Below are 27,148 nucleotides of genomic sequence, written 5' to 3'. Positions count from 1 at the left end.
TTGGGTGCAAAGGTCACTTTCCAGGAGTATTCTGCTCTCTAGGCCAGAGGCATGGCAACGTGCTTGTTGACATCAGTGTGAGGAAGAGCATGCACACTTTTTCTGATCTCAAGCTTGCTTTCTCTCTCCCTCTCTTGAAAAGTCTGCGTCTTGCAGAGCTGTCTGCCTTGATCTTTGGGAACAAGGTTTCTTTGTGGCATGTATTCGCAGTCAGGAAACTGGAGGAAAGACAAAAGTCAAATTGTTCTTCCCCGCGCAGAGGTCGGTAACTGAGATGCGGGGACCCAGTCTCACCGACCTTTCCTCCCAGGGGACCCATAGCATCCCTGCAGCATTTGGATGTCTTTGATGCATGATCGCCACAGTAGCCAAGCATTGCAGAATAAGAACATCTTAATATCCTCGCACATCAAACCAAGGGTCGGCCTAGCCCAGTATCCTGTCCCTGAGAGCAGCTCATTTCAGATACCCAGAGAAAACACAAGAAGATACCAAGTGTGTATTGACACTTTTCCAAAAGACTGTCCCATTTGCTAGTTGTCTGCAGCTTAAGAACTTCCTGAGCTGCAGACAGCGTCTTTATGTTTAATAGGCTTTGATGGATTTTTCTTCCATAGGGTTTTCTAAACAATTTTTAGCCCAGGTTAACTCCTGGCCTCAGTGCTATCCTGTGACAGAGAACTTCACTGTTTCCATGAATGGGGGAAAATCCCTCCTTTTATCTGTTTTGAATATACTGTCCAAGAATTTCACAGAGTATTACATATGTTACTGGCAAAAAACAGTCAGCCATTTTCTGTCCACCTTCTCCAAACCACTTACTGTTTCACAGATCTCTTAACCCTTAGCCTTCTGCCTTCATCTGCAAGCAACTCCCATTACAAAATACTGCATATCGTGGGAACAGACCCAGGACTTTGGAGAGCAGATGCCATTTCTGCCAGTGTGACTCCCCTTAAAACCACCAGCCACAGGTTGCAGAACGACGCTGTCACAGATGCACAAAAAAGAGGGAAATATTTCTTTTTTTTAAAATTCTTTATTTATAAAAAAGTACATTTTTTTCCACAGCTGAGCCACTATTGTTTTTTATACAAGTAAAAGGAAGGGTGATGCAACACCCTGCCCACACAAATTGTAACCATGAAAATGCCCCCCTTGGACCCCAAACAAACAAATTATTACAAAGGATGGAAAACAAACAAAAAAATCATAAAAGTCCATTACATTATTATTATTTTTATTTTTTATTTTTTACAAAAGCACTTAAAAAAAAGGAAAAAAAAAAAAAAAAAAAAAAAAAAAAAAAGTGGGGTTGGGGTTGTTTGTAGTCCTTATTCCACAATGATAATTACAGCAAGAGGAAGAAGAAAAAGATAGATAAAATCACTGGAGTTAAGGAATCACACTTTAAAAAAATAAAGAATGCAAAAAGAAAAAAAAGGAAGAAGAAAAACCAGATCCTCAATGAGAGTAGCTCCTCAAATGCCAGTTTATGCTAGTGGAGGATCTGACTCCATATGCTGGTTACATTCACCCTGAAGTGTGTAACATATGGAAAGTCACACTGGTCCAAARTATGAACTCAACCCCCTAAGGCTTGGGGTTCCTTCCTTTGCTGGTGGACTGAATTCTTCYCCCTCACCCCGCTGCAGAAAGCCAGCACCATCTACCTCCAGCACCCCAGCCCTAGCTGTCCTCTCCGTGAGCCGCTGGCCTTCTCCTGGCTCCTCTGCCCAGCCCAGTGTTTGGCCTTCCTGACCTGCTGCTGCAAGATAGAGCAGAGGCAGGCGAGATTTTGGAGCAGCATGTGGACCCAGGATGTCTCACCCTCCCCTCCCCTCCAGCTTCCCCTGCCTCTCTCAAGGAGTTGCTCAAATCAACAGCAAATTGCATCAAATACAAAGGGGAGGGAAAGGGGGGAGGATTTGAGAACTAGGGGAGGGTAAAGTGCTATCAAAAGCCACATAGACTAAAAAACAGGCATCAGTGCACACGATGCTGGCAGTGTCCTCCTCTTCCCACCAGGGCCCACTGCCCACGGCCCAGCAGAGCAAACACAGACCCTGTAACTTTGGTGCCACAGCAGAAGTGGGAACCTTACAGTGAATTCTAACTTGCTGGCCAAAGGTTTGCTCTCCTTGATCAGTTCACACGGGCTCTTTGAATGAAGCCCTTGTGCAGACCACGTGTTTGAAACCACGATGGTTCAAAACCATCTCCGCAGAACCTCCCTGGCTAGGAGAAGCCAAGACCAAAGTCTGCATCTCCAAACAGCCTTCTCAGGCATTTCCAGCAGCATCTCCTGTCCACTTTGCACAGGAGTAGTGGAAACTCTACCTGTCACCACAAGCCAACCAGAAAATCATTAAGCAGCTCACCTGCAACATACCCCATTGCTTTTCCTCTTAGATGGGCCTGGATACACCCCCCACCCTACCCCCCCTCATTTCTACATTATAAATACTTCTTAGAGCTTTGTGCAGCTGGCTAACATGACATATTTGCCCATCTCCTGTCCYTTTGAGCAACTGAACACTAAGCTGTAAGACGGGAGTTTTCCCTCCACTCTTTCAGCATAATGACCAGCAGCTTGAAACTCCGAATATCTGTGCGTATGTGCGTGTGTGTGTGAGTATGAGAAAGAAACAGCAAAGGAGTCCAGCAGCCCCCCTTCTAATTGCATTCCCTTCTCCAATTGCCTGAAGATCAAATTTTTGAATCTCTTTTTCTAACCCTCAGTGATTTTTGCTGAACAGTTGTTGTGTTTCTTTTTTGTGTCAACATTAGGAAAATGGCTTGCTTTGTTCCTTATGTCTATGCAATCAATTTGGTGCTACCATTCGAGTTTGTCTGATTTTTTTTCCTAAAGAAATCTTCATTTTTTTTCCCTGACTGAATGAAAATGATTTAACAAGAGGGGGGGGGAAAAGATCTTGTAATTAAATAAGGGAAAATAACATCACTAGGGTGAATTGCAATGAATAATCCCAGACATAAGCCCCAGCAGGGAAACAGCTGGGGTGTTTTTGTACATAAACTACATGCTCATTTCGGGTTGTGACACAGATGCGTCTGCTTCAGTACAGCTCCCTGAATGCACACGGGAAGCAGTCAGGGGCTCAGCCCAAAAGCACCTGCATTTCCTTTAAGAGAGCCATTTCCTGCAGTGAGACCCACAGTGATGTACCACAAGGGCTTAAATTGACCCAAGGCCACTTCTCTCTCATATACCTGTTCAGGCTTCCCCATCTGCTTGTCTTAATCTTGAAGTGCCACAGGTTTTGCCTCAGGTTGCCTTCCAGGATCGGGGTTTGGAAAGGGCGAAGAAAAAAGCACCATGATGATATGTTTCTTTGCTGGCAGGAACCCAGTAAAGGGATCTGGACAACACATCTCCTTTCAGCTGGAGGCAGAGCAAACATCCATGCCTCCAAGGCACTTTGCACACTCCCAATTCCTAGGCAGTAGACACTTTCCTAGCAGAAAGCAAATTCATGTACCACCTATGGGATATACAAGTTCACTTCCAAAGCTCCAACCTGAAGTGGGGCAGTTTCCTGGATAGCAGCATTTTCCTAGCACCTGGCCTGAGAGAAGGCCAACTCCATGCCCACAGGCCTGAGAGATCATTGGGTGGGGGGAGGACATGCTCCTCCCGCACCCCAAGCAAACCCAGGGGGATCACCACACCATCACCCAGCTCCTGGGCGGAAAGGAAGGATGCCACCACAAACAGCTTTGATCTCCCAAAAGGCAGTTTCTTTTTGCTGTTTGTCAGGTGCAACAAGGACACTTTACACCTCCTTAGCAACTCTGATAAAAGATGAGTGGAGAAGCAGGGAATTTTCTCTTAAGTCAGCTTGAGGGTCCCTTGGAGAGTGGCCCAGCTGGCCCAGACTGTGAGCTCACGTATGGAGCTGTAAAAAGTGAGTCACTTAAAATTGGTACCTTGACTCCAGTCTGCCAGCATCTAGCCCATCCAGAGAAGGTGAAGCACAAAGGGGCAAGTGACACCATCCCAAAGGAAAGGAATAAATACATCCTTCCTCTCCCTGAGCTCTCAGTTGCCTGRCTAATAGCAGCACTAGGAGGAGTGCTGGGCAGACTCCAACACTTTCACTCCCCTGCAGCAGCTCCCAGGAAGCAGGATTTACGTGGGCTTCAATTTGGCATCTCTAATGAGCTCWCCGTCCACATTCAGGTGTAGCCAGGTATCACCTTCTTCCTGATGCTGGTGGAAAAACTGATCTAATTACCTTCAAGGGCCCTCTCAGAGCAACTTCACTCAGAGAAGGGAGTGATACTGTTATTGTATCAAAGTAGCTCTCAGATGAAATATCAATCTAATTTTTCTTTCTCCACACATTTTTTCTCCTTCCTCACTGTAGCTGAAGGGCTAATCACTTGTCCAATTATCATCCCAAGAATCTCTTGGCCAATTAACTGACCTTGCAACGAACAGCCAGAAGCAAACCACTGCACACAGGCTACATTTCTTATGGCTGTRGGGGGCAATTATACTAGTGGTATGATGCTGAAAGGCCCAGGGATGAGGAGGAGAGGGAAAGGACTGCTGAAACATGAACTTGCAGAGTATCTCACATGCAATACTAAGGATCTTCCACTCCAGGCTTGCCCAGGTGGAAAATAATCATTTGACCCTTCTTCTGAACCACATTAGTAAGCTAACGTGGCAGGACTCCTTCCTAGACTTGTGCTGGTGCGCAGTGATCCTGTCCCATACAGCAAAGAGTGTGACTTAGCAGAAAAGACCTGTATACAGGCTCTAGTTTGGAAGTACCATATTGCTCCCCTACCTCCTCTTTTCCTCCGAGCCCCGTTGTTTTATGAGCCCCCTTATGGCTTGCTACATGGACAGCATGGGAATGGGCAATGAAAAAGCTAAAGAAGCTACATCTCAAAAATGATGCCTGTAAGTGCAAGGCTAACAACTACGAAAGCATGTTTCCTAGAATATCTTGYTCATATTTCCTGCGGCCATACTGTAACTCAAAAACAGTCATGCTCATCCTATCTTCCCYCAGACCAGTCTGCACCATTTGCCAGGCTTTGTACCCTTGGTCTTTAGCAGCTGACTTCACCATTGCTTGTGCCTCTGGCTGGCAAAAGCCTAGGGTTTGCCTRCAGCCCCTACTATGCTTCATCCATGCAAATGCACACTCACCTACTGGGTAGCTAACTTGTAGGCAGCTCTAATTTGTGTTCCAGATGTATAAGATGCACTGTCTTACGCAGCTATCCCCCCAACCAGTGCGTGCTGTGCGACTGCTAGCAAACACAGCCTCATTTCACAATTGCGTATTTGCACAAACAGACCATGGCATCTGTCACTTCCATTTGCTGCAAACAGGGAATGCGATCGACAGTTGGGGGCCTGTCACCAACTGGTCTCTAAAGGCTCTGCAGGGCTAGCAAGGAGCCGGGACATCAAGCTTTCCCCGCTACAATGCTGCGCATTCAGTGCAATGTGAGTTTGCCAGATCAGATTAGTAGCTCCTGCCCAAGACTAATGCAGAATATGAAAAAATTTCTGCTGGACTCTGAGGATTTTCTAAAAGTTTTTTTCCAGGTCCATCCATCTCCTTGCAGCGTGCATCTGCACAGGACAAAACTTGCAGAGAAGGTCCACGCCACTCATTCCACTCTGAGCTCAGTCTTGGGTCACCCAAAGTTTGGGCTTTGAGACTTTGTCACAGCCCTTTTTAGAGCTTAGTTATGAAATTCAGATCTAAAGGATTATTCACTTGGGAGCAGAACTTTTCTGACCCATTTCTGAACTACAAACAGTGCAGGATCTGCTGCATACCCCAACGTTAGATTGCAGTAAGTCATGGCCAAGGTACAGTGCTTAGCAATGCTGCTYTGTCCTGACCCAGATTACAGGGTTCAGACTTTGGTGGTGGGGATTTAAAGCCCTGTGTATGCTGTTTTCCAAGGCACGAAAGGGAAGTCATTCCCTCTGCAGGTTTACAACAGCTCCTAATATTCAGCCTCTACTAGTAATCAGAGAGATGGAGAAATGTTACAAATTTAATTCCTTCTTTGGGGATTTGCTTGGTAATGGGGCAGGAAGGGGAAAATGAGATCCCCTAAATCCATACACTGTGGGCTTTCAAATATGGAGTAAGGATGAACTTGGCTGGTGTGGTCTCTGATGCCCTCACGCTCCTGGCAGCCAAGGACGGACACAGGAAGGTTTAGTCATATTTCTTATGGTCCAGCCCAAGAGATCCCATGGGWATCTCTGTCTGCCCTGGTTCAAGAGGATACAAAACAGCCTTCCTATGCTATTTGACTCTTCTGCCAGAAACCAGGAAGCACAGAGGGCTGGCAGGAACAGCAGAAAGATTACAGTGTAACAATCGGATTTCCCATTCCCTTACACCACTAACACAATAAAAGCAAGCTACAAAACTTGGATGGCTCAGGTTGAGCTTGGTGTTGTCTGGCCAAAGCACTGCACACTCAAGGAAAGCATTGGGGGCCACGTGGGTCAGAGGTCTGGCCTTGGCTCATCTGCATGGGCCTGACTCTCCACCCTCCCCTTTATAGTGGGATAACCGCTGAATGCCATGGAGCAAAACCCAGTGGGAGAGGCAGGAGGAAAATTAGTCCTGCTATATTTAGATATGCATGATAATACAGCTCAGAAAACTGGGGATTTCTTTCCAAACAAAAGTTTTTATTTATAGATCGAATTAAAACACACACACACACACACACACACACAAACACACACACACACGAAGGAAAAAAAAAAAAAAAAAACACAACCCCCAACCCAGTGAATCTCATCTGGACACGGTCAGTGTTAGACAGAGGGCCCTGCAGTCTGGAACCGCATTTAGCCATACGCAGAGCAGAGATAGCAGCAGTCCAAGCCTCCCCCTCGCAGCACAGTGGCATGAGGGAAGGAGGATAAGATCAGTACCCCAGGCTCATTCATTCCTGCCCTACCTACCCAGGCTTTGCTTGGAAGAGGGATGGGATATTGGGAAAGTGGCGATCGACACAGACTAAGCAATATATCTGAAAGCTAGGGTTGTTGCTAAAAGTTAGAGACAGCTGCCCCCATGCTCTGAGCAAAAAAGAAAGAAAAAAAAAGGTGTAAACACATGATGATTAAGCTTTAGTGATAYAGTAAAACCTGGGGGGCTGGATCCAGAGCCTACTGAAACCCTCAAAGATGCTGGATTGTACCCCGGGACAAATTGCCCTGCAAGGCTCTGCGGACCAGAGCTGAAGGCCGTGAGTTTGTGGGAGAAGCGCCGTGGTAGCGGTTGGTCCCCTTCCCTTGGCAAGGCAGCAAGGCGCGCGCGGCGTACRCAGCAGCGCCGGTGTACGTGCAGTAGATGTGCCGCCGTCAGCTGCTCCGTGGCCGGTACTAGCAGCAATGACAATAACAAAAGGAGCCAGCACTTCTCTGAGCCATCACAGGGGAAAAAAATGTCAGCAATAAATACGCCTTCTCTTTCTCTTAAAAGAGCACTCAAACAAAGGCAGAAAATGAAAAGCCAGGAAATAATAAATTGCAGGAGGAAAATGGTAGCTCCGTTTCCCTGCCCTGCTATCAGCCCGTGCACCTGGGGTTTGCTCTAGGGCTTTTTCTCCCCCCTTCTCTCCCCATTTTGCTTTTACCGAGCTATTAAAAACTGGGAGTGGGTCTCCCCAGGTGGGCGGTGGGCAACGGGAACACTACCCAAACCCCACGAAAACAAAACACGCAGGGGGGAAAAAAATCAGTTCATCTCATAATGGCACCTAAGTTTCCTTTGCCATCAGCTCTCCCRGCCTCTGTCCTTCTTCGGACAGCCCGCCTGACCCCCTCCCGAGGTTAAAAACAGAAGACGACGACAACGTACAAACAAATTCCAGTGTTTTCGGGGGTGTCGAAGCGGGAGGAAGGAACTCGGGGAGGGACGCGGGGCTGAAGGGCAGTCTGAGACATGAAGACACGACGGAGTGTAATATACAGGCTGGGCAACAGTCGTTAAAGCAAATAGTAACACCTAAGCCACCGACCAATACAGACACCACAGAAGGGGACAAAAGTCGTCAGGGAAATTAAAAAGCAAAAACCAAAAGCGAGAAAATAATTACCCAACCTCCCCCCTCCCCTTTCCAAAAGGAAAAAAAAAAACAAAAACCCCGAACGGTCTGTAAGCACAGCTGCCCTGCGAGGCCGCCTCCGCGCCGGGCCGGGAGCGCCCGCGGTGCGCGCCGGGCGGCGTGCGGGAGGGCGCGAGCGCGGCGCGGGCGGCCCGGCGTCGCTTGCGTGGGGCGTGCGTGCGTGCGTGTGTGTGCGCGTGTGGGTGTGCACGCCGGTGGAGCGAGAGGTGTGTGTGAGTGTGTGTGCGTGTGTGGTGGGGGGGGGGCCGAGCTACACGTACCACTCCTTTTTGGAAATAAAAGATCCGTCGTTCTGCGAGACCATGTTCTCCGCTATGTCTAGCTGGTCGGGGTCGTACTGGAAGCCGAGTGTCCTCTCGTCGTAGGGCTCGGGGTGAGCCTCTCCCTCGTCCACCGTGAAGTACGGCCGCTTGGCATCCTCCTCGTATTTGTTGGGGCCGCCTAGCTTGCGCTCGCCTCCCACGTCCTCGTCCTCGTCCTCGTAGGTGCTGCCGCCCAGCGGGCCCGGCTTCTTCTCGTCGTCCGAGTCGTCGGGGTACTGGAGGTTTTGGGCCATGGGGGGGTGATGCTGCGGGATGCCGGCCTTACTGTAGCCGTTGCCGTACACGTGCTTCTTGGTGCTGTAGTCACCCTTGAAGGTGTGACGCCGGCGCCGGAGCACCACACCGAGCACCACGGCCACCACCAGGACCAGCGAGACGCCTCCCACTATGCCCCCAATCACGGGTGTGGGGATGTTCGGCTGCACCACGGATTTGCGATCATCGGTTGGAGACGGGGTGTAGGGAAATTCTGGGTAGGAAAAGACAGATGGAAGGGGGAACAGTGTCAAACCATGCGGAATCGCGCCCTTGCTCCGTGCTCTCGCTGCCGTTTTTTGTTTTTTTTTTTTTCTTTTCCAGGTGGAGGGGTGGGAAGATGAGGGTAAGGAACAGGGAAGGGAAAAATCGGGGAAAGGGGAAAAAGGTGCATCCTCAGAGGGGACGAGTGCAAAGGTGCTCTGTGCTAGCACGGGGCACGCAGCACGCCTGGCCGGGCGCGCCGAGCCCCGTGCAGGAGCCCGGCCGGCCAGAAGTGACATTTCCAGCTCCAGCCCACCCGCTTTCTCCCAAACTGCTCAGATCCCGTCCCTGCAGCCTGGACACTTTTCTTTTTACTGGGTGGCATTCCGGGGCTGGTTTGCCGTCGGTCCCCCCGCTCCCCTCCCATACACACGAATTCTCCGTGTCTGCCCGGTGCTACCGAGGGTCACAGCTTGCTCCCAAACCCGCTCGCCGACCCGGCCGTGCTCTGAACCGCGCGGGTACGGAGCTCCTGCGGTTTCCTTTCCTTCTGTTACTACCACGGCCAGCACAGTGCCACTGCAGATGCTAGTCTTGCTCCTACAGATACCCTGACCTATTTAAAAATAAATAAATAACTAAAAAGAGGAGAAGAAAAGCAATGGGAAAGAAGCTCCTTTCTCTTTCATGCTGTTCAGCGCACACATTTTGGCACAGATGAAGTTTGATCCAGGACTTAAATCGCCTTCCTGAGGCTCCCGCAGCAGCTGGTGCCCTGCTTGCCCGCCGGCACCGGCTCGGCAGCCCGCCGCCCGCACCGGCACGTGTCCCTTCCACGCAAACACCCGAGACGCCGGCTCAGGCCTCGCGCTCAGTTATGCAGGTGAAGATCGAGTTGCTGGTCTGGATTTACCCAGCTAGAGCTAAGAGCAGCACCCAGCAGCGTCGTACGACCAGCAGCGCGGCAGCCTGGGCTGCTCCTACGCCCGTCTCCCGCCCCGGCCGCGGCTGCGAGCTGCTGCTCCGCAGCCTGCTGGCCCCGGCTTTTCGCCCCGGCTGCTAAGGACAGGCACAGGCCGACGGGCGATCCCAGCGCGCCTGCCCGGGGCGGCATCGGGACGGGGCAGCGGGGAGGGAGGCCCTCAAAGACCGCGAGTTCAAGCAGGCTGTGGGGCAGAGTCCGCTTCCTGCCCCCTCTTCGCGAGCCTGCCGGACTCTGCTGCCGGTGGCCAAGCGTCCGTGTTAGGGCAGGAAATCTCAAAGAGGCCAGAGCTGGGCAGGGAGGGGGTCTCCCGGCAGCGCAGCCCTCTCAGGAGGGGGGGAGCAGAGRGCTTCCTCGGGGCAGAAACTGCTGCAGATTTTGGGCAACAGTTCTGAATTAATCGTTGGCCTGACCCTTGTGGCATAAGGTTTTGCTTGTGCCTGAGAGCTGTTTCAAACCRTTCCTGCCTTCCTCGGAATCATCCCAGCAAACATGATCCTGGTTTCCACAAGGCTGACTTGCTTTGAGCAAAATCTTGTGAGTCTGAACCCAGCCAAAGGGCAGCAAACTGGGCAAAAGAGGATGGGGGACAGGCAGATGGAGGGGTGCCCTTCCTCAGGCAGAATGAGGAGAAAGACTGCACAGGCAGGAGCCAGGATCTCTCTCCAAAGACGGACTCTGGTTGAAGACCAAGGGCACGTATGCCAGCACAGAGAGCTGGGGTTGGCTTCTGGGAAGCCAAAACCACAAACTGCATCAACAAAAAGCTTGTCACAGCCACTTGGTTAATGGAAAACCTCTCTGCAGAGACAGCAGGAAGTGTCACGTCCACCCCTGGTAGCCCTGGCTGCTGAGGGCTGTTCCCACCACGCATGCCTCCACAGCTCTCAGCAGCCCTGCCTGTGCTACCTCCCCAGGCTTGCTCCCACCGCCCCTTCCAGCCTTCCCGTCGCAGTGCCGTGCCGCGGCGTGGTGGCGGGGGGCACGGGCCCTTGTGCGTGGCTCCCGGAGCTGTGCCCAGTGCAAGGGTCCAGCTGGAGTTTGAGCTGGTGCAAGGGGAGACCACCAAGCTCAGGCACCCACGGGCTCTGGACTGAACCCTCTTTCTCTTCGGCAGTGCTACCAGGCTTTTCCCCCAAGCAGGGCTGCTTTTGTGCCTGGGACCAGGGCTCCCAGCACCCCACCCTGGAAAGACCCAGCTGTGGCATGCATGCCGATGGGGAGAGGGAGGCTCGGGCTCCCTGAGTGATCCTCCTCCGCCGACCAGCTCTGGAAAACAGGCAGGGCGGAGAGGCGAGATCTGACTACATSTTCAAAAGGCGCTTGGCCCATTTTTCTGTTAACAGCCTCACTAACAGCCCAGGTTGTAGGCATGGAGTGGGGGGGGGGAATGCTCCTCTACCTTTTTCATATAAATTTATCTTTTTCGTGCCCTTTGCGCTGCTCGCCCCCGAGATAACACTCGCCTACGTGCCACCCCCCTGCCACTGCCAACGCCGTGGACATGAAAATTAACACGTCACTGTGTTGGATTTCACACGTTATTGAAGGAATGAACTATTTTCTGCTCGCATCCCATCCCCGTCCTCCTCGCAGTGGCCCAGTTCCCATGCCAGAGAAAACAAAACCAAACTGTGGGAAGAGACGGGGAGAGGGAGAAAGGAGCTGGGAAGATTGCAAGCTAGCAGCCAGTCACCCCCTCCCTACCCAAACAGTTTGCTCTTCCCCCGGCCGCCCGCCGCGCTGCCCCAGAGCCTGCAGAAGCGAGTGGCTCTGGGCACGCAGGAGAGGGGGAGAAAATGGATGAAAAGGAGGAGTTAGCGCCCCAGAAAGCGGAGGGGAAGGCCGGCTAGGAGCGGGGGTTGCTGCCGCTGGATGGCGGTGCAGACCGCCGCCGGCCCCGGGCTCTGCCCGGCTCCCCCGCGAGCCCCGGCGCCGGCTGGGCCCAGCACACCGAAGGGTGGCAGGGGCTGCCCGCAGCGTGCTGGCCACGGCCCGGGCAAGCGGCAGCAAGCCGAGGGGGCAGGAGCTGCACCGCCGCGGGGGGGGGGGGGGGTGAGGAGCTGCGGGCGGGCATCACCCGGCGCCCCGTTTGCCGTCACCCCCCGCCTGCGACCCAAGCTCTCGCGGCAGCTGGGAGGCAGAGCCTGGCCCGGTGCCTCCTTCCTCCACGTTTAACCGCCAAGTTAATTAATGACTCGGGGCAGGTCCGGTGCACGACTCCACGCCGCTGCCGCCGCCGGCCCGACGAAGCGGGGTTTACCCCCTCTGCCCACCGAAGACGCGCGAGCCGCAGCCACGCAGGAGAGGGGAAAGTGTGGGAAAAGGATCCCCTTTTTGTGTGTGAGAGGCGCGTGAAATGCTTGGAAACCGGCGCGATGCCTGAGCAGCAGCGCTGAGCGCGCTGGGGGCCCCATGTGAAAAATCCATTAGGAAAAGCCTGCAGAGAATTAAAGCCGCTGTGAAAAGTGGACTGAAGAAACAGGAGCCAGCGCAGCGGAGGGAGGGGGAACAAGCCAGGCTTTAATGCCAATATAAAGAGCCTCCCCCCGTCCTGCCACCCCCTAGCCCTCATAAAAACAGGGAGTGCTGTATGAACAGGAATGAAAGCAGCAGCGCTGCCTCCTCCCTGCCCCGCTCTGCCAGCTGTTGCATTCAGCCCAGCTTCCCGTCCCCGTGCCAGGAGCCAGCCCTCGCGGGGCGGCAGCTGGGAGCGCGGGGAGACGAGGGGTCGCTCTGGGCTCTGCTCTGGCACGGGGCCGAGCCCACACATCCCCTTTGATCCCTGGCTGGTTTCCAATAAAAATGAGACCTATGCAGATCATGCTACCTGTCCATCAGTCCCCTATCGAATGCTTTTTGAGCCTTGCTGGCCAAGCGGCCAGTACCAGCAACAGTACTTGCAGGTTCAGCTGCTGCAGCCAAATGCATCCCTGGGGATATGCACCTTGCAAACCTGATTTTTTTTTTTTTTTTTTGAGATGCCCATTACTGGCATGAAGATACCAGGAAAGCTGACGGGTCCACGGAGCGTCCCAGCTCCCAGACGCTCTCAGCAAATGCAGCAGTGATAGTTGTTAGTTCTTTCCAAGAGGCAAGAGAGCTGATGGCCTCCTTTCCTTGCAGGTATAGGCCACAGCAAGGCCTGTGACCCTTGCTGTTAAGCACACGTGTGTGGGGGTGAAGGTAGGGAAGTGCCTCCGGGCCCRCCCCAGCACGGACAGGGCTGTGGCACGGGGAGCCCCGTAGTGTTGCTGTCCTCTTGCAATGCCCCTGCTTGCTGGCCATGGCAGTCCTTGTGGAAACCGTCTCCCCTCTCCCTTCTGCCTTTCCCTTCTTCACAGTGGCATCTCTGCTCCCCTTCTACTGGAGCGAGGTGGGAGTGGGGGGAGAGGAGGCAGCGGGGGTGGAAAAACCACTGGAAACTAATCCAGAAGTTCAGCAGCTGCTGCCGGCATTTCGGAGTGTGACGGCTTTTAGGCCAGATGCCAAATGTGCCTTAGGTTTTAATCTCTCTGTCAGGTCACCTACTGCTTGTCAATCAAACGCTGCTCCCACAGAGGCCATTGGCACAGATGCCATCAGACAGGTTGCAGTAGCAGAAATCCAGAAGAGTAGCATCAAACGGACCTCCCCATCCCCAACTTCCCCTTCTCCCCCCCCCCCTTGGTGTATGTCTTCCTACCTAAAGGAGCACAGCGCTTGCTGGCATGGCCCGGCTCGGGGCTTGCCACCCGGCAGGAGCCTGGCTTTGGGTGCACCTGCCGGTAGGCTCGGGGTTTAATGCTTCCCGGAAAGGCTTCTCCCTCGCGCTCGGCGCCTGCAACAAAAGGGCCGGCCGCCGCATGGCGGAGGGCTCCAGCAAGCCCCGCGGGCTGTTTGCAATGACCTTGCTGGGATGAGATCACCGGTGGTGTGTAAATAACTCCGCTGCAAGCCGGGCAAACCGGGGGCAGCCGGCCTCCCCCCTCGCTTTCCCAGCGCCTCCTCCCCTCGCTGCCTTGCAGCCACAGCCTCTTGCTCGGCTCCAAACCAGCCTGCCTGCAGGTCCGGAGAGACCGGCGGCCCTCGCGCAAGGAAGGACGCGGAGCCTCCAGTCCGGGCACCCGCTGCCCAGCACACATGTGCAYGGTGTCTCCTTGAAATCTGGCGGCTGCAGAGGCAGGGGTACACAAAGCAAGCGGCCCTGCGTATCCCAGAGGAAACGGACCCTTCCTGGCCTTGGGAAACGGCAGGAGCCCTGAAGTGCAGTGTCTGACAGCAGCCGTGGTCTCAGCACAGGCTCTGCTTCCAGTGCTCTCCCCCCACCACTTAGCTCTAGCACTGTGGCTTTCCTTTGGGTTTGAAGTTTGCCTGGTGCTCGAGGCCCGTGGGCAGAAGAGATGTTTTAACATCTTCTTCCTCGTGCTTGCTCTGGCTGAAGCCAATTCACAAGTGCATGAACGCACACACAGGTGTTCATGTGTACACACGGGCACGATCGCAGGAGTGCCTATGTGCACAGGTACAGATAGACACGCACATCCAAGCACATCTTCATAAATGCATGCCAGTTCACGCACGCAAATGCACTGATGCTCTTGTGCTCGTGCATACACGTACACAGCTGCGGACGCACACTGTGCGTGTGTGTGTGCCCGGAAACAGCTCGGGGTCATGTGGTGGACGTATGTACGTGCATGCCCACGTCTCCACGCAAGATCACCACCCAGCTGTGCAGACATGCAGGGACGCCTGTGCAGGCCCGGGCGGTCTATAACCAGAGCCTGTTGTTGTGCCACACAACCGCCTCTAATGAATAGTTACAAGTCACACTACATGGCTTGGCTGCGACTGACAAAGGTCCTGCAAGGCAGGAGAAGCTATTACAGGAACAGATTGCAGGAATAAAATATTAAATTTCCACTTATCAATCTCTTTAATGTGCTGTAACTCTAACAGTAGCATTCAGCTTTTTCTCCCTGAACAAATTGCCCTCTCTGCAAGGAGGGGAGCTGCACTAACCCTGTGGTCCTCCTCTCAGGGCCTGGGGCTGGGAGGAAGGATGCAGGGGTGACAGGAGGGGGCGGAAGGTCCACGTGTGTGAGAAAGGCGCCAGCGGAGCAGGAGGAGGAAGGTCGCTGCAGGTTTTTATCTGCTTTAGCCTCCCATTTTTTTTTTTCTCCCAAGGCTGGCTGCTCACTAGATTGAACTCCATTTATTGCATGCAGCTCTTGAAAGAGGTTTTGTGGTCCACTGACAATCCCTAAATTGCCTGCAAGACCCAAACAAATGTACCTGTAATAGCTGAGCGAGGCTGGCTGAGCCTTCCCCAGCGCTGGCCTAATCGGGCCTTAGGGAGAACTGAATAAACATATTCAGATCCCATGAATTATTAAAAGGATTTTTTTTTTTTGACTTGGTGGAGCCCTGGCCTAACGAGTTGGCTGCTAATCCCTCCTAGCATGGCAGCTGTTGGTGCGTCCCTCCTTCCCACTCATTTAACCTCAACCCCACAACTCAGACCTTTGGGAATACGTTTCAGATTACAGGCAGGCAGGCATCAGTCCAAACTCATTCCCTAGAAACCTTGCCAGATCCTGTGCGAGACCATTGCTCTATCAGCCCACTGAAAAACCACCAGGCAGGGGAGATTTCCCGAGGCCCAAGGGGGAACCCACAACCCTGCGCCCCATGCAAGGGGACCGGCACAGCCGCTTGGGCTATGCTGTTACCGTTGCACTAAGATAGATAAAATAACCGCAGGTGGCAGTAGGRAAGATGAGGGGAGGACTGTACCTGCTCTCTGAGAACGTGTGGCTTGACAGAGCAAGAAACAGGAGGTGGCTTCACAGACAGAAAGACAGCTAAAAACGGATGTATAGGCTACACAGAGATGTAAAATRAGATACTGTTAAAGAGAGCCTCTTGGTCCCTAAGTCTTCTGCAATATCTGTGRTGAATCCCACCTCTTTCTCTTAAACTGAGGACAAAGCTGGGGGCATTTTCTCTCTGATCACTGCTTCAAATGTGACCCAAGGTGCTAGTTATTGCACTGGATGGTTTCCTATGGCTGATGGGAAGCAAGTCTGCTCAGTTCGTACCAGGCAGTTGTCTGCTCTGTCCCAGCAATACAATGCCGTCGGTGGGCAACTCACGTGAAGTGGTTAGTGACTAAAGGGATTCTGGCCATGACCATCCCCTGGCTTTTGGTGTTCTAGCAGTGCCGTGGCAGGGCGGATGCTCTGATGCTGGGCTGAAGCTATTCTAAACAAAGCCCTTGATYATTCAGGTTCCTTTCACTAGCAAATGAAAAATCCCCCAGAGAAAAMCATATACTAGGAACAACTCAGCAGGCAAGGATCCAGGACAGGAGGTGTGAATTAAAGGCCTGTTACAGTGATAATAATCATAAATAAATACTTGGTAATTAGCATCTAATTAGCACATCTCATCCATTGACCTCCAAGCACTTGGATAGAGGAAAATTAGCCTGGTTACAGAAGAGGGGAACTGAGACAGTGAGGATGCCAAATACAACGTTACTGCTATTTTCAGGAGGTCAGCTGCCCAGGCCTTGTTTTTAAGCTAGCTCAGCAGTCTCCACTGCAGGACGGCGGGCGTGCTGGGGCTGGAGCCCAGCTCTCCTGAGAAGCCAGTTTCATCTACCTCAGATTAGGCAGGTCTTTGAGGAACAAGCCATCTCAAAGAGGTGGCCCACTATGACAACCACAGATGCTGTGGTTTGCCCTCTGCTAGACTCCAAGAAGGTCTAACAGTCCTCGTACTGGTGTCCAGTGCCTTTCAATGTGTGYGCGCTAGCCCAGAGGTGACTCAGACTGCTTTTGCCATGCCTTGTGAGTGCAGAAAGCTCTGCTTCTTTTCACCACATTGGTTCTGTATTTCTCATGCTTTGGGAAAGTCCTCAGTCAGCAGAATGCCTCATCACCCATCCACCTCTGTGCCAGCAGCAGAGCAGCACCCATGCAGTTTGTCACATTTGCAGGAAGCCAGCTGCTCTCCAAACCACCTGTGGGCAGTCACAGTGGCTGTGCTCTCCCCAGAGAGAGCAGGTCTGGGGCTGCAGWCCCCACAGGCCCCACCATGGGCCCAGCTGCAAAGCGGCCTTGTGCAGAGCATGGTTTGTGCTGCCTGTCCTCTAGAGAGCAGTCCCATTTTGGGGTGTTGGAAGAACACCCAAAGGGAGTCAGTGCTGAGSCCCAGCAGCACTGCTAGCTCACTGGAATGCCAAAGAAGAGCACTAGCGAGTCTTCTCAGCCACCATTAAGTCTCCCAGCTGTGCAGGGCTACTCAGTTGGTGGCTGCCTGCTGTATCTGCTGTGAGCCTAGAGCCCACCACAGCACGCAGCTTCCCTTCTGTGCCACCAGCTCACTGCTACAAGAGATACCTCCAGCTCTCATGAGACCTGGTCACCACCTAGCTGTCATTAGCCTACTGACAAGAGGTGTCACTCTTTTTATCCCCTAGGAATGGGGTAAATTTCCCTTCCCTGCTCTCAAAGCACTGAGCCACTTCTCTTTGGCGATGCTTTACGGTGTTACTTCATCTCTCTGAAATCAGGCTATTGCCATATTTTACTTCCTCCCTTTGACCCGTTTCTCGACATCACTTTCTCTCCCTGATATTACGTAGGCATATCCACACATCTTTTTCCCTTTCTTGTAGCTACAGTGATTTGCAAGTAATCAAATCCTTTCCCTCTGTCTCATATGACATCACATAACATCACTTCCCTGCTTCCTGCATCTTGTGATGTTACTCCTTTCTGAAGCCCAAAGCTGTTTGTGTCTTCACGGCCTGCCTCTGAGCAATTTGTGACAGCAAGGTGAGCAAGTGCACAGACAAATACAGGATTAGAAGAAGCACAAACGAGAAATCATCTGAGTTGCCTGAAGTCAGGACCACAAAACACCTGAACAAATGGCTTGTCCATCTCATGCTTTACTGCCTCAGCAGCATTTAGCCTTGTCCTACCCCTTTTCCTGTTTTCCAACATCCCTGACATTTCTTAGCTTTTAACAAGTCCAGTGATCTCTGTGAACCSAAAGCAGAAAAGAAGACAAGGGAAAATGAGATCAAATGCATCTTAGTGTAAAAAAGGAGCAGAGAACAAGAGGAAAGGAGATAAAATACAAGCCAGATGAGTCCAAAACCAATGCAAAACAAAGAACTCYTCTGCATACTTTGCATCAAGAAACTCCCCACCCCTAGAAAGAGAAGCTGATGTTCAAGACAAAGAAGTTAAAAATGATTRGTAGTTTATTAGCAGCTCACACTCCCCTCTCCCCACCATTTCCTCCTCTTTCTTACAGTGTACACCATATTTTTTCCTACCTGTGACATTGACTTCCACCAAGCCTGACCGTGTACCGATGGCATTGGAGGCCTCACAGATGTAGGTGCCAGCTACACTGTAGGAAACAGGCCCTTTGAAGTAGATGGTGTTGTTCTGGATTTCCACGCTCCCTGGCAGAGTCCCGTTTGGCCTAGGGGGAAGAAAGATCATGGCTGACCCCTGAGATGGTACTCGGGAGGGTCAAGAAGCATTGCAGAGAGATGGTGACATGCTGATTCTGCTCTTGCCCTTGGGTAGGTCCAGAACGCAGTGGTGCTGGCTGGAAAATACTTGTTTATGTTATCAGACTTTAAACCAAGCCCCTGCAGAACTACAGGAAAGAGTCAGTGGAGTGTCTTCAAGGTAAATTTGCTGCATGATGAGAACCAGATTGTTTATATGGACTCTCCYCAAGCTCTCTACTGTACCGACCCATAAACCACTGACTCAGAGCAGTGAAGTGCTGAGAGCCACAGCAGCTTTGCTGTTCTGGTCAACCTGCATTTTAGCCTTTTTTAAATCTCTGTGATTACAAGAGTCACTGAGGTATGGGATCACCCACAGCCCCTTGGATTTGTGTAGCACTTTCAGTCTACACAGTTCCSATATAGGTGGTAGCTTCAGGCAAGATGGCTAGGTCATTGCTTTGTTTCAGCTAGCCCACCTCCGTCAGGCTCACCCCTTCTCCATCCCTGACTTTCCACTTGATAGCAAACGCAGGAATCAGACACCAACCTGACCCTGCTTTGCTCCRGTTTCCTGCCCATATATCTCTCCTGGGCAGCTGATCAGCCAGTGTTAATTGCAACTCTAGCTTGAGTAGAACATTGCTGATTTACAACCCTACCGTCTCTGGCCTGCCCATGTCAGAGGAGTCAGGTAAGTGCAAAACTGGAATAATGCAAAACTGAGTCTGGAGATGTACAGAATGAATGAACAAAGGCAGATAAAAAAATAAGTAAGACTGTGTGCTAGGAAAAGACACACATGGCCTGGTTATTCTTAATTACTGAAGTAAAGTAAAGTAATTACTTCTCTTAGTCAATTAAAAATTACTCAAGTAATTCTTTCCCCTCCTCCCAACAAAAATGTTCACATATTGTCAGCAATTTATAGGAAACAAAAGGGAATAATGGGGTATAATTATGTTTGTGCCTAACTGCCCATGCACGTTTTACATGTCTATATATACACACATGCACATACGTGTAACAAACACATTATACAGAAAAAGGGGGGCATTCTTTTCCAGCTATACCCAGCCAGTGGGTAATAGTGAACAACAAGGTATCCTAATGTTGGTCCTCTGAGTGAAGCCACAAAGTCAAGGGCACATCTAGAAACTAAGCACCTTGTAAGAGGAGGCGGTGGGATGCTAAAGAAGGCTTTTGCTTCCTCTAAGAGCTCCCCTGACTATTGCTCATTAGCATCCAAACAAGAGAAGAGGAAACAAGTGCTGGTTTTCACATTCCAGGCAGGAGCAAACTGTCACCAGCAGCAGTTGCTGCCTGACCCCCAGCAATGGAAAGAGGCACATATGAGTACAYGGGTAAACCAATAGCCCTGATGGCCATTTCTCTGGCTGACCAGTAGGGTCCTGTCAAGGCAATGGGGAAATCAGTTTGACAATATTMAAGTGGCTGTGGGGAAGGAAGGGATGGCCATAGATTTTATTTCTATTCCTTACATCCCTATGMTCCCTCCCCACATGTCTAAGTGGCTGGCAGCTGTGCAATTATTTATCAGGTTTTCATGCCACCACCTTGGTCTGCCTCTGTCTCCCAGGGCCCTGCTCACAGGCAGCCTGTGGCCAAGAACAGGAGAACAGGAGCCTGAGCTGAAAGAGCCAGGAGGCAACTCTGTGCCCCAGATTTTTCTTCCTCTTTTCTTTTCCTTCTCTATTTCCTTCAATCTTACTTGGTCTCTCTCACTCTCTACTTCTTTCCTCTTCTTTCACTTCCCTTCTCCTTACCTCCAGCCGCACTCTGTCTTTCCTTTCCATCCTCTTTCAGGTCAATAGCCCTATATTCAGTCCTAACTGCTCTACTAAACTTGCAGAAAAGTAGAGGTTTTGGAATTAGACTGAAGCATTATTGGGCTTAGAAGCCTGCACTTTTTAATTATGTTCTCTCTCTCTCTCTCTCTCTCTCTCCATTTTTCTCTTCTTTTTCCCTATAGCTCCTTCTCAAAGCAAAGCACTGATGCTCCCAAGCTCTTAACTGTAAGTCAAGAAACCCTTGCCAGGACAGCAGTCTGAACAGACTTACACACAGCTTACAGAGAATCAATAGGAAAACTCTTCTTTCTAGTGTTCACAAAAGCACATAGGGACTGACTTGGTATCTGGCCTAAAGATGCACTGTTCCCAAAAATCATTTCTCGGGATTTATTACCAAYGCAGTTTGTCAACTATGCATGCAAATGAAGTGTCATACTCAGACTTGCAATGTCCTGACTCCTGCATCCCCTGTTGTTTTTAGAGACTAGTTGGTAGCTCACCCTTTTGCCTGCCCTGGGCTTCAGAAACATCACCTGGCTGAGAAGTTCAGCACCTGGTTACCCTGTGCTTCAGCCCTCAGCCTGCCCTCAGCATCACTATCATCGCAGGAGCTGGATACCCCAGATGAGACCAGGGACTGCTTGTGCAGCTTGTCTCTCCATACGAAGCGAGAGAGCTCCTGCCTCAGAGACTCTGGTGGTGAGGCACCCAACAAGAGTCCTGCGCAGAAGGAATAGCAGAACAAAGGAATAAAGTAACTTGCCCAAAAGCAGAGACAAAACCTGTCTCCAGTGCCCCAGCTCCATCTCACAGGGCTTGTGGCAGCTCAATTAGCCAGCTCTGCCACCCTGAAGTAGCCTAAACTGGCATCTCTTCTGCCTTGGGTGCTACAAGGGGCATCTTTACTTCTAACACTTCCCTGGCAATGTTGTGAGGAACTCAGAGAGCCCCCTTGGAGTTTAACTACAACTGGCAGAACCAACAAAGGGAGAGAACTGGGGAGGATAATTTTAAAAGAGGCAAGAAAAACAATCCTCTTCAGACTTGTATTGTGAACAGTTTGATCTGGGAAGTGAAATGAGAGAGAATATGCCTGGCTGCTTGCAAAGCCATTCTGAGAGCCTCTTTGCTTATGACAAATGCTAGCTGAAAAGAAGAAAGGATCCGTTTGATCATTTTTTTTAAAGCTACAAGAGTGCTTACGGAAAAAAGAAAGAGAGAGAGAGAGAACCACCTCAGGTTCCATCAATTCTCATCTGACTCCCCAGACACCTCTTGCTCACTTCTCAGTCCCTTTAGTGTATTCAGCCAAAAGCTAAAACCCTGGTGGAGATAGAATTGCTTCTGTTTAATGTCTGACATGTGGGGATGACTGCTCCAAAGGGGAGCTCCTGGTTACAGCCAGGGCTGATTCCAGGGAAAGATTTTTTCAGATGCAAAGATGTTTTGTGTTATTTGAGCCCTTATATGAAGAGGAAGTCCTGGCTCTTTTTTCTAGCTCTGCTACTGAAGTATTTAGTGATGCTGGGCAAATTATTTACCTTGCCACATCTCAGTTGCCCCACATCACCAGAGAACAATATTAATCCAGTTGGACTGGAGGATGCCACAGGGAAGAACCAGATGAAGGACAGGAGATAACCACTGTCTGTCCCAAGACGAGGTGGCTATGTGTGGGTCAGGCCAAACTCCAGTTCCGGTTGTGTTAGTTTGAGGCTGTGGACCATGTGAAACTTCTGATAAAGCCCTCCCTCACCAACACATGCTGCCCTCTGGATGTGGCTGGCAGAGGAACAAGCCTCGGGTAGTGACTTGTTTGGCTCTGACAAGCTCAGCTTCAGAGAATGGTCAGCACAGGGGTGGGTGAGCTGGAAATGCAAAGGCTGAAGAGAAGTTTCCTTGCTTTGCAAATACAGAAATTCATTCCAATCCCCCTTGCAATGAAGGCTTCCTAACAGGGATGTGCCAGGGAACCAAAGCCAGTTCCGAGCTTCCCAAAGAAGCACAGCTTCAGCCACTACAAGGGTCCAGCTCTCCTCTCTCATGTGCACGTTTTACCTTGGACAGACACCACTGACAGTAATGGGACTGGGCCCTTTGTTTAAGGATGGACTGGAAGATGACTGAGGTTTCTATAGGGGCTCCTTGTCCCTGGATGAAGATTAAATGTGCTGCTGGGGGTAGGAGGACTGTAGCACTTACAGCTTCCATTCATAGGTGTGAGCCGGGGGGTTGGCATCAGATTTGCATATCAGCTTTACATCCTTCCGGTTGAGAAACCAGTTGCCATCAAAGCCCTCAATAGTGACTTCTGGCTCATCTGCAAGGGGAAGAAAAGGGTAGAGAAAGCAGGACAAAAGGAGAGGGAAAAGTTATGKAAAATGAAGGAGGAGGAAATTAAATAGGAAGAGATGAAGGAATGGGGATAGGAGAGGGATTGAAAGGTGTAAAAGATGATGGGACAAAGAATATGAGAAAGGATGAATGAAARAGAGAAGAGGAGGAACAAAGTGACATGGCAGAGGCAGAGAGGGAAAGAAGATGTGAGAAAGGGAAAGCATATGATTATTCCAAGGGATCACTTCATTTTTTAACTCTCCAGAAAAAGAGCAACACCCAACTCAACCTCCCTACCCGACCAGCATCCTCCATTTAGAAAAATCCTCCTTTGCTGGACTTTATCCTCTGCCCTGGGGATCAACAACAGAGGATTGCTCTCCAGCCCTGCCCACACTCACTTACACTGCACGTTGAGGGTCATGCTGTCAGTGAAGCGATCCAGCTGATAATTCACGACGCACATGAGCTGCTGCCGGTGGGCCTCTCGGCTTGGCACTAGCCGGTACCGGCTGATCACTGTGATGGTCCCATTGCTATTCCGGATCTCCTGAAACTCCGCTTCCCCTTTGAGTTTGGTATCCCAAGTGACAGTGCTGGGGGGCTTCCCGTTAGAGGAGGTGCAAGTAGCCACCAAGATCTTTTCTGTCCTGCCAGACTTAGCAATAAGTGGTCGAGTGGTGCCCTCCATCCAATTTGTGGGTTTGGCTACAAGGAGATGCAAGAAAGGAGGAGGAGGAGAAGAAAAGCGCACAAAGGGATGGTTAGAAAAACAATGCYAGCCTCTCTGCTCCAACACAAGACACGTCTGGCACCGCTGAGCCTGTGACAGACCTTCTGATCAATCCACAGCTGGTGCAAATTGGGAGCAACATACTCTGCGGAAAGAATGGTGGAGATGCACTAGATGTATAGCTACAGAATGGAAAGTCAGTCCTTTCCTTCCATAGGTTTTCAGTCCTATATTAGAATGTGAAACTCAAATTGGAGAGCAAGTGAACCACATAAACCTTGGATGGGGTCAATCCACTCATAACCCTAAATCCCATGGAGGAACTCTTTGTGCTTAGGATCCCTCTGGTGTATTTTACCTCTGTTCACTTGAAAGGCACCAGCACATTAAACCTCACCAAGCCCACAGAGAACAGAACACAGTTATTGTCCCTACATTAAGAAACTGGAAAACTGAGGCCTGGAAGAAGGAAGTGACGTTCCTGAGACAGCTCAGTGAACCAGAGAGTTAATCCAGCCACTCTGTTTTCCCTGTTCTTCATCTCCTTATGGTCAACTTGAAAGAGCATTGTAGGTGAAATTTATACTCAAGATTCACCTCTGCCCTGAGTTCCCAGGACTTGAGTCTCAGATCCTACCAGATCTGTTTAACTGGAGGCAATGGTTCACACTAAAAAGTCTGTCCAGTGTCTTACCCAGCACAGTGAGGTTCAGTTGACTTTCCCGGTTGCCAGCTGGGAAGGTAGCAAACTCACAGATGTAAACTCCCTCATCCTCCAGCTCTAGCCGAGAGAGTTGAATGGTGACATCTTTGAAGGAAGGGTTCCGGAAAGTCACCCGGTCTTTGTAGGGAGACAGGATGGAGACCCCCATGGCAGGGTTGTAGATGGCCACATTTTGCTTGGAGCCATTGGTGGCTTTCTGCCACGTGACCTGTGTGATCTTCACATTGGGGAGCAGATTGGTGAAGCTGCAGTGCAGGACCACATCTGTCCCGATGAACCCCGAGACTGTGTCATTGACTAAGACAGTCTGAGCTTGCAGCCCTGTAATGACATGGAAAGACATAAATACACACRTACTGCTGAAAGAGAAGAAAAGAAAGTTTCTTTAATACTAGGCCCATGAACCCTTTTATTCTGTTTGCTTCTTCCTGTCATGGCTGATCACAGAACAGTCTATGGCTATCTCCCGAATTCCAGCTGCTCTACATGTGAATTAGGCTGCAAGAGAGTGCTTGCTTCTGGCACCACTTTCACGACTTAYTAACTAGAGATCCTCCTAGCCCCATGGCCACAGTCTCTGCCTTGCAGTTTTCTGGAGAGCTCTCAAGCCCCTGAAGACCAGCTGATGCAGAGTCCTTATCTATAAAGAGCATCTGAGCCAACAGCAACATAGGATGCCAATCTCTTGCATCCCTTATCAGGGCTGACTGATTGGGCTCATCACAGTACTTCCTGCAACTACCCTGAACGAGAGATGACAAAGTCTTCTCTGCAACTCCTAGCAGCTTCATTGCTGTTGATAAACACCACCACTCCCTTCCAATCTTGATGATCWGTCTCACTGGATAACTCTTCACTATGACCATCTTTAATGCTCTGGAGCCAGCCTAAGGTTCATGATCATCAATAGGCACAGGTCTTGAAAATGAATACTTTCTTTCCTTTTGCCTTCAACTTTGGAAGGCACTAAATCAGTTACTGTAAATATACAGAATATTTGTGTATCTGTAGGCATACAAAGGCATGGATATTTACCAGCACAGTTTGTACTAACATATGTTAACACACACTCAGACATCCATTTAATCCTGTTGGAGGTGCAYCAGGAATTATATGAGTTGCAAAGATCAAGGCCCTAATTTCAGACTAGCAATAGCTCCTGACTAAGAGCAGGGTTATGGCAGTGTCCGTACACTTTGGATGATCTGCCTGCATAATCTAGATTTTTTGTATGTGACTGTGGTCCAGAAATAGCTGTATTTAGGAAACTTCCATCTTGATACTGTGGAGTAAAGATGAAAGCTGCTGGGGAAAAGTGGTGGTTAGTCGTCATGACTGCTACTCTGTGTCAGTTGAATCCTCCCATGACAACTAGAGAAAAATGTCTCCCACCAGACCAATCCTGAAATTCATCTTTGGCTGCCACTCTGTCTTTCCCTAATCTGTGTGATTCTGAGATAATGCTCTTGTAATTATGTAGCCAGTATTTATATGAGAAATACAATGGAGATGCAAAGTGGTGAGAACAAGAAAAGCAGGTTTTGCTCACTCCTTCTGGCAGAATGCAAAATTGGATGTATTCTGGGAGACAGAGAGAAGAAAAGAAAGAATGGAGTAAGGAAAAAGAAAAGATGTACAAAGAGTGAGGAAGATGAAAGGCTGATGAAAGTCTGGGGAAAGAAAAAAAAGGGATGGCAAGGGAAGCAGGACAGTATCTTCTAATGAACATTTCTGAAATGTCTCGTTTCAGTGTGATGACATCAGTGCTGTTACTTATCACCCCTACCCTGTTCTTCCAGYGAATAAATGGGACCCCTGAGTGCAAGGCCATAATTAACTCCTCAGTCTTGGCCCCACAAACAAGAGATGTGCACTGTGACTGCTACACATGAACCTGKGCAAAATCAGTATCTCCTTATGCATTTTGACAGACATAGAAGTGTAGGAAAATATAAGTCTTCTCACCCACAAACAACAACATCTTTATCATCCTCTCTGCAAGGCCCCATGTAGCCTCCTCAATCCATGCTTGCTGTATGCAGTCTGACTTTAGTCCTGACTTCTCATCTAAGCCTCTTCTTTCTCCCCYCTTCCTTCCCTCCCTCCATGCCAAGCCTGTGATCCTGAGGACAAGCCTCAACAATCAAGAGTGCCCTGAGACGCCATCAGCTGACCACAAGYAGCAGCAATTAAGACCAAAATTCAGTCTCTAGAGCTTTGTGCAGACTTGCCCCTTTCCCTGAGTCAAGTCCTAGTTTGCCCCACACCCTACAGCTGGGGCTGGGTGCTGAGGAACGTCTTTCAGCACTGCTTACAGCCACAGCAAAGCACTGGTGCCCTCATGTGCCTGCATGCACAAATCCTTCAGAAGCTCAGCTGACAAAGTAGCATGTTCCCGGTCACAATGTTGTATTGCCATGAATAATGTCCTTTCTGAAAACAGAGAGAAGTGATGTTCCTGCTCTGAGGTCATCAACAACTGGTCTGTGTTTTTCCATGCTGTTTGGAATCACTGGCTTTGGGAAAAGGATGTCCAGGCAGTAAGACATCGTGGAACACCTTTTTGATACCAGTGTGGCTTGTGTGCTGGGGAACTGCTGGTCCACAGTGGCCATTCTGATGAAATGAGAGCAGCAAGTGCAGAGCAAGGCTGGATTCAGATAATGCTGTCCTAGGATTTGAGGAAAGAATGAGTGGATGGGGAGGAGGGAGATGTTTCCAACTTGCTTTGCAGCAAGCTCAATTCCTTCAAACCTGGAGGTGAGAAAGCCTCTTTKAGAGTTGCCCACACCTGCAGAGGTGAGCAACAGCTTTGCCAAGCAGTCTGGCTCTGAAGCATTTAGGAACCTTGCAAAGCATGTGGGAGCTTGCCAGAGAGCAAAAGCAATCACGTAGCAAAGGCCCTGGGAACAACCTGCCACCCATCTCACAGCTGCCTGGCTGTAGGTGTGCGGAGCACTCCCTCTTTCTCCCAAGCCTGGAGGAGAGCAGATTCATCAGCACTCATCCCCACCTCTCTCATGAAGGGCCAGTGCCCTGGAGCAGAGCCTGCCTGGGGCCAGGGCGATGGTGCAGCTGGTTCCAGTTCCACACAAGTGCCA

The 27,148-nt window shown here is 50.5% G+C and overlaps 1 protein-coding gene across 1 annotated transcript in view; it reads right to left on the bottom strand.

Annotated features, from left to right (window-relative positions):
* Positions 1-1,032: 1,032 nt before the first annotated feature.
* Positions 1,033-27,148, bottom strand: part of NECTIN1 (nectin cell adhesion molecule 1) — a 72,142-nt gene continuing 46,026 nt past the window's right edge. Inside the window, exons 2-6 of the mRNA XM_085316847.1 lie at positions 24,018-24,368; positions 22,996-23,298; positions 22,456-22,573; positions 18,254-18,405; positions 1,033-8,946 (exon numbers count right to left, since the gene is read on the bottom strand). Coding sequence (XP_085172973.1) covers positions 8,405-8,946; positions 18,254-18,405; positions 22,456-22,573; positions 22,996-23,298; positions 24,018-24,368 — 1,466 coding nt within the window. The 3' untranslated portion in view covers positions 1,033-8,404. The remainder of the gene's footprint in view (positions 8,947-18,253; positions 18,406-22,455; positions 22,574-22,995; positions 23,299-24,017; positions 24,369-27,148) is intronic.

This window comes from Rhea americana, unplaced genomic scaffold (assembly GCF_003343005.1).
Source record: "Rhea americana isolate MKP2758 unplaced genomic scaffold, rheAme1 scaffold_48, whole genome shotgun sequence".
Classification (NCBI taxonomy): Eukaryota; Metazoa; Chordata; class Aves; order Rheiformes; family Rheidae; genus Rhea; species Rhea americana.
This window is presented reverse-complemented; position numbering and strand designations above follow the sequence as displayed.